This window comes from Nicotiana tabacum, chromosome 9 (assembly GCF_000715075.1).
Source record: "Nicotiana tabacum cultivar K326 chromosome 9, ASM71507v2, whole genome shotgun sequence".
NCBI classification, from domain to species: domain Eukaryota; kingdom Viridiplantae; phylum Streptophyta; class Magnoliopsida; order Solanales; family Solanaceae; genus Nicotiana; species Nicotiana tabacum.
In genome coordinates, this window is record NC_134088.1 from 20,282,138 (window position 1) to 20,289,856 (window position 7,719).

The 7,719-nt window shown below is 38.1% G+C and overlaps 1 protein-coding gene across 1 annotated transcript; it reads right to left on the reverse strand.

Moving 5' to 3' along the window:
- Positions 1-267: 267 nt before the first annotated feature.
- Positions 268-7,392, reverse strand: LOC107768267 (glucan endo-1,3-beta-glucosidase 11-like). Its single transcript, XM_016587382.2, has 3 exons — positions 6,936-7,392; positions 4,642-5,681; positions 268-536 (listed from the first exon to the last, which is right to left on the reverse strand). Exons 1-3 carry the CDS (start codon positions 7,000-7,002, stop codon positions 459-461), a joined length of 1,185 nt encoding a protein of 394 aa, XP_016442868.1. The 5' UTR covers positions 7,003-7,392; the 3' UTR covers positions 268-458.
- Between the last annotated feature and the right edge of the window lie 327 nt (positions 7,393-7,719).

The window sequence follows — 7,719 nt, forward strand, 5'->3', positions numbered from 1 at the left end:
TAAATAGCCAAACGGCTATTTTTAAAAAACAAATATTCGTTGGGCCCGTTTGGCTCGCCAAGGGACCGGTCCGGTCCCGGTCCCTTGGCGGGCCAAACGGACCCGGTCCTAACGGTTCCTAGGCAAGAACCGGCCCAAGCCCACCTCTAGCAGTCCTACCGGTCCCGGCCCACTTAGCCAGTGGGCCCGGACCGGCCCACTTGTCACCCTTAGCCTTGGAAGATGATATTTTGGTGAGATTTGGGCAACTACAAGATCAAGACATGATAAACCAAGAATAAATTTATTTCATATATACTGATGTACATGGCTGAAAAATTCAAAAACAATCAGCAACCTTCATGATAGCGATGAAGATATATGACTGCATTCCTAATGTTGTTGATGTAGCAGTTTCTACTAGGAAATATTCAAGATGCTAATCTGGTATTTAGTATAAGATGAGTTCAAAAATGTTGTCACAACCTCGATAGCAGCACTGACATAGAAGCTGTGATTGCTATCGCTGACAAATAATACCCTCGAGCTTTAATTCCCTGAAAACATTGTATGCATGTAAAATGGGTAAGTAAGTCCAGAATGATATGTGACATAAAATCTGTAGTAGACAGTAGAATAGAACACTGAGTGCACGCGTCTGCTATCATTGTTTCAGCATTACTTGTTAACTAGGCTAGTTGAGATAAGCTCAAGTATCCTTTATCAAGTCTTGAAAATCTGAAAAGGTGTCTTAAGAAGAATGAGATATCATCAAAACCAGGTCAAATCTAATTTACTATGAAATGAAATCCTCATATATGAACAGAAGGAACATGGAACATATCAACAAACAAAGCGTATTTTCCTTTGAGAGAGAGAAAACACATTTGATTGAAAAGACAAACAAAGACACTCTTTCATGAAACATGCTAGTTCTAGGAAAAGTAACTATTCACCTTGACAGTTTGATAGTCAGTGAGCTACAATAGCAGATTTAAGAGCCTGCTATAAAAGCAGCATTCACAACTGATATATGTTCCTAGAAGTTTATTCTAAGTGCTCCAACAAATTCTAGAGGTGCACACGAAAAAGAAACAGCAAGTACACAAATCAACAAACCTCCACAAAGTGAAAGCCCCAGATCAAGGAGCAAGAGCGAGAAATAAGAGGGAAGGAAGAAAAATAGATTCTTCCAAATGATTAGCACTTCAAAATAAAAAGGAGGTAAAGTTAAGTTATAATTGGTTGCATAGCTAATGCAAGAGCTTCCCTAATACATACCATGGGATTGAAGGCCCTTTCATCACCTAGATTTGTGAAAGAAACGGAACATCCGAACGCAAAATTAAGGCAAGGTTGAGTGGCCCCATTTGGATACACAACCGATGGGGGACAAGTGTATTTCTTTAAGACTCTAACAGGATTCGACAGAGGAGGAACAGGAAGATGAGATGTGACGAGTCAACAGAACTTATTTCAGTTGTTTGTTAGATTGACAAACACTTACTATGACTACTGAGGACATTTACTAACAAAATAAAGCAGCAGATCCATCATACCTCTACTTCCGCTGCAAATCTATTAACCCATCTCTTTAGGAAGTACATGGATGCAGGATGCATATTATTCAACAAGGTCACCCCAGCCTAAGTTCTTCATGTCAGCTTATCATCACTTCTACAATGCCTCCGAGGACAAAATAAAAGCTAGTAAATCTTTTTGGAAGTCCCAATTAAAAATCAGCATGCCTAATTTCCTTAGACTCGAGTGTTAAGGAAAGACAATGGAGTTCAATATGACTCCGTCATATTACGGTAACAGAGCCAGCGAGAGAGGCGCCGGAGGGAAGTTCAAAAAACCGGCGGCGAGGAAACCTCCGGCAACTCCTTACGACCGTCCACAATTGAACCGAACCGGTGGTCGGACCGGCTGGTTATCGAAACTAGTTGATCCGGCTTACCATATTATCTCCGGCAATGCCACCAGAATCATCCCGTCGTTCATCTCCAATGCCATTGCCTCCACTCCTCCTCCTCTTGAAGAAATTCACAGTACTTTTATTGAACATGTTATGTGCAATATTACTATATTAGGGTTTCTAAGAAATTTTTACTCACACTATTTTTTTGTTACACTATTTTTTTGTTTTGCATAGTATTGTGTTATTGCCCTTCCACTTATTTGCCGTCTCTTACGACGTTGTTATTATTTTTCTGGTTTCTTTTGTTGTTATGGATCTATTCTTTTCTTTCTTTTCTGATATTATTGTCTCTTCTATTGAGCCGAGGGTCTCCCGGAAACAGCCTCTCTACTCTTCCGGGGTAGGGGTAAGGTCTGCGTACACTCTACCCTCCCCAAAACCCACTAGTAGGATTTTACTAGGTGTGTTGTTGTAAAGTTCTTTTTTTGGTAATTGTGATGAATTATGTTGGACTTTTGGCGAACTAAAGTTGCAAGAATTAACCTTTTTGGTTATTCTAGTTTCACTTGATCTGTTGTGGAATGTAATTCTAGTAGCTATGTAGTTATATGCAATATTACAAAAAAATTGTCTTTGTTATGTTTTTCTTGCTATTTGTGATGGAATTTGTTGGTATTTTGGAGAATTAGGGTTGCAAGAATTAACCTTTTTGGTCATTTTAGTTACACTTGATCTGTTATGAAATGTAACTATAGTAGGTATGAGATTTGTACTTTTGTTGTGCATCGAACATGTTACGTGCAATATAGGGTTTCCAAGAATGTATCTTTGTTATGTTTTTGGTAATGGTGATGAAATATGTTGGTCTCTTGGTGAATTGGTGCTGCAAGAATTGACCTTTTTGGTTATTTTGCTGCAATTGGTGAACTAGGGAGCAAGTTTTACCTTTTTGGTTACTCTGCTACAATTTGAGTTCTTAATCTCCATTTGTTACAATCCGGCTTACTGAGGACATGACCCTGGATAGGAAGGTGTGGAGGTCAAGAATTACGGTAGTAGGCTAGGTAATCAAGCGGTGTCCTTGCTCGATCCAGTAGTTTTAATGCATCCCTCAGTGTTAATTTTGTATTTTCTTTTTATTATTAGATTTCTGTTATTGCTTACTGTTTCTCTTACTTTGGTTTTCTGTGTGGTTTGCTGGTGTTGTTGCTTGCTGTTACTCTTTTCTCTATATCTTTTTTGAGCCGAGGGTCTTCTGGAAACAGTCTTTCTACCTTCTTCGGGTAGGAGTAAGGTCTGCGTACATTCTACCCTCCCCAGACCCCACTAATGGGATTACACTAGGTTGTTGTTGTTGTTGTCGATTGTTATTCTCAAAACATATAAAAGTTCTTTGTTTTTAAGCTGTTGATCCACTCAATAAGTATTAACCAGTATTTCCAAATGTTCTCTAGCACCTTTTCTAATCTCTCCTTACCCTTTCTCCATTTTTCCAACTCAAGCACCAACAGTTTTCTTGAAGACGTCTAGAACAGTACGCCGTCCATGTAAAAAATTGGCATGATACATCACTGATCAGTACCAGATCTGAATAGAGAAACTTTAAACCAAAAGCTTCAGCGTGATGAATTTTACAAACTTATTTGTCTTCCACTCTGCTTTCCTTTTCTTTATTTCCTCTGTTCTTTCCTCTCTATAAACTTTCTAAGTAGTAGAACCGTAAGTTTTTAAAATACTTAGTTACAGAAACATAATCCTAGCCTTCTGCAAAAGCCAAAGGATCTACCCCCCCCCCCCCCACACACCCTTTTCTCCAAACATGGTACATACTCTCAATCTCTTTCCCGTTGTTCTTTACTACGAGAAAAAGGGGCTTAAAGCGGTAGGGAAAAAATATCTGATTCTATAAACATGTCCTAATGCATTGAAATAAAAGGACTCATTTTACCTTTTTTTTTAAGAAGGTGAAACATGTAACCCAAGAATGAATGGGGATTCCTCATGTTGTTTCGCTCCAAAAAATATGGGAGGTATCTCTCATGCTACTCTCATGATACTTTCACACTCCCCTTTTAGGTTCATCTTATATATTCATTATTAAAGATCACCGCTTAAGAAGCCAGGAATGAGAAAAAGATTGAAATATCTGCTAATATACAATTCTGAACGAATGTAACCCTTTTTTACAAAAGTCTGAACCAAGTGGACCTTCCTATAATATGCATTAGTAAATATTAATCTCTTTTTAATGAACCGGGTAGTCATAGGATTGATTGAATTACTTTCCCACAGAGGTATATATCAGTGCACTAAGACGAAACCCATGAAATCCTAAAAACACTGACTTTCTTAGTCTTCCTTTACCTTTTTGCAAAGGAGCAGTATGAAGTGTAAAAAATAAACTTCACCTACACTTCTGATTTTAGCAAGCATGTAACTCAATTCAATACATGAGGTTTCCAGCATATTTACGGCCTGCTACACATTGAACCCGTATATGTTTCTATGTAGGAATATGAGGTTGAATTTCTTGTATAAGGGACCAATCAACGTGTCTTCTTTTTTTTTCTTTTTAAAGTCATTTAAGATAACATTTTTTCCTAAGCTATGAGCGGCAGCGCTACGTAGATGATCCAGAACTATACAGAAACACTATGCTCACAACTATTCACTCTTTATCCAGAATATGAAGGATGACCAACACACAGCATTGATTCAAAAAGTGAAAAAGATCCTCATACCTTCAAAGAGAAAAGCGAAGATGCAGCTGATATATCTTGCAGCCCAGAGAAACCAATATCATAAGAAATACTACCATCAGCTTTGAAGAGTCCGAAGTTCTTCTCTGACGATTGACCCGGCTTTGAATTCTCATTGAACAGTGCAAAAATATATGCCTTCAACATTTTTTTTGGCCTCATTGGAGTTCCTTTCCTCTTGGCAAGCCTTTTTCGCAGATTATAATTATATGTACTAGCATTACCTGGCGTAGCAGCAGGTTCGTTCTCATCCCCATTAGACGCCCAGCCTGTTTCAGTAACTATGACTTCCATTTTTCTGAAACCAGCATTCTCTAGAGCTGCATATGCTGCATCAATCTGAGCATCGAGCAGGTTATCATAATGAAGAAGAGTTCTATTGTCAACAATTCCCCCATTCGGCTGAAAAAGAGCATAATTTATGTCTATTTTGTCTGAATTGTACGTGTAAGCCAAAAAGGGGTAGGCATTTAAACAGAACGGAGATCCAATTTCTGAGAATAACTGTAAAAGTGGCTTCATCAACTGAGCAACACCGTCTTTAAATATACAAGCGGAGGGAGGGAATGAATTAACAAAGACGGCCTGTGAGTGTGCAGTCGATATCTGAACAATGTCACTTATCCCGAGCTTTTGTGTTGCATTATATACATTCTTTACAGCATTCAGAAGAGCTATCTCTAGTTCGTTGTCACTGCCCCCCAAAACTTCATTTCCCACAGCGATGCCGACAATGCGGGTACCGGGAAGGAATGCCTTCACATTATCTTTTACCCAAGTCAGAGCATGATCTGCATTAGCACTCATTTCTTTTACAAATCCGTTCGGAAGTCCAACCACCAACTCAAGCCCTGTCCCTTTAAAGGCATTAAGGACACTGGGTTCTGCATCATATATTCTAACATTCTTAATTTTTGCCGCTCGAAGGAGTTTAACAACTTTATCAGGTGAAGGGATGTTATCTGCGATTCTCCCATAGTTAATTCCATAAGTTCCGGTGAATGCTCTTGCAGTCAGTTGAGCTGAAAACAGAAGGTGAAGAAAATGCAATAAGTACATTCCACATGTAACATTAGCGACTCAAAACGTGAAAGAATGCAGATATAAACCGACGGGCTGAAACTATCTCTGTTAACCAGCCTATCAAGCCACACGAATCAACTTAATGTTACAAATGGTCCATATAACTAAAATTAACATAGACTTGCAGGAAAATTCTTCAGTCAAATCTTAATTTTTTGGAAAATATATGGTAAAAGAACTGTAACATTTGCAAACAAAGCATCACAATAAATACATCAAACAACATTGTCCCTATTCATCAGTTATACAGCTTAATAACCTTATAGGAGTACTATAGAAATATAAAACTAAGGCTGTTATACCAATCAGTGGCAGAGCCACCCTTGTCCAAGGGTCGTCAATCGGCCGGAAAATTAAACTGTGCAGAACTGCAGATAACAACAACAACAACAAGTAATCCCACAGGTGGGGTAGGTGGGGTCTGGGAGACCTTACCCTACTTTGAGAAGATAGACTGTGTAGATAGATTAAACAAAATTTATGTATACATACTATATGTTGAATTTCCTTTTGACTTCTTTATATTTTTCACTCCTCTTAGTAAAAATCCTAGTTCCGCTTTTATCAAATCCATTCACATAAGCAAGAAAGGCTGCTACCAAATTCCACTGCAGAAAGATGAAACAGCAAATAGCTGACTCCACACACACACACACCCCCACCCCACCCCACCCCCCCAAATTACAAGATCTAATTTTTATTAGTTACTGTTTATTTTTAGTTATCAGTAAATTTTATGATTATACATGAACAAGTAACAATAAAGCAAGACAAGGTGGGTTGCTCTGATGGTAAGCACCCTCCACTTCCAGGTTGCGAGTTCGAGTCACCAAGGTGGGGAGTTCTTGGAGGGAAGGATGCCGAGGGTCATTTGTAAACATACTCTCTACCCAGGGTACCCAGATACCACTAGTGGGATTGTACTAGGTTGTTGTTGTTGTTGTAAGTAACAATAAAGCACATAAGCATATTGATCAAAAAGGAACATCAACAAAGAAAAAGAATCTAAGATTCAAAAGAGAAAAAAGAACACCCAAATAAACCAAACAAAAAAAAAGACTATGATCCATAATCCAATATTACCTCGATTACCCAAAAATTCAAAAAACTACAACAAACCCAATAAAATTACAGTCTCCTACACAACCAAACACAGAGCAATTTTTTTTATTAAAAAAGACACAAAATTGTACCATTAGGAGTGAAGATCACCAATAACATAAAAAGGAATCGCAGAAAATTCAAGCGTATCTTCATCATCACTGCACAGCCTAAAAACGACGCCGTCCCCTTTGCCTTCGCAAATTCAAGAAACAGAAAAGCTCAGTCTTTTAGCTTCTTCAACCATTACCCAACACACCCTTTTAACTGCTTATCACTTTTTACAAAACCCCACCAATCAAAAAATACGCTAACTTTCAATATTCTTGATTTTTCTATAAAAGTCAAAAAAAAAATGTAAGATCAGGTGGTGGCACACGGTGGTTTACGGTGGCGGAGGACGGAGGTTTATGGGTGGGGTTTTGGCGGTCGTTTTGTTTTGGGGGTGGGTAGTGAGTGGGGTTTTTGGTAGTGAAATTATTTTCAGACAAAGCACATATATAGTCTTGTTATATGATTTGATTACGAGGTGTTTTGAATTCCATGTTTGGGTTATTGATTTGATTTGAATTTTTATTTAAACTTGGAAACAGTGTCAAAAAATATTCTCACTGACAAATGGGGACTTACTGTTGCTGCATCCAAGTTTTCTCCACGCGCCTTATGGCCTATGTACTGCACGAAAAGTGCGGTTTTTCTTCTTTTCTTTTTTGTATCGTATATTTTGTACTTTTTTTTTTGTTTAATTATCGGAAAGCGAGACTTAATGCCTCTTTTTTTTTTTTAGATTAACACGTCTGAATCTGAATACATATCTGAATATAAAGATGTGTATTCAGACTAAGACGTCTGAATCTGCATATTGTTGGGATTTTA

Bases quoted from the DNA above. Each gene is read 5' to 3' on its own strand.
- LOC107768267 (XM_016587382.2), bottom strand. From the start codon at position 7,002: ATGATGAAGATACGCTTGAATTTTCTGCGATTCCTTTTTATGTTATTG. The intron at 5,682-6,935 runs GTACAATTTTGT...TTCTGTTTTCAG, and splicing joins GGTGATCTTCACTCCTAATG to CTCAACTGACTGCAAGAGCA. The intron at 537-4,641 runs GTATGAGGATCT...CAATGTTTTCAG, and splicing joins CTTCGCTTTTCTCTTTGAAG to GGAATTAAAGCTCGAGGGTA.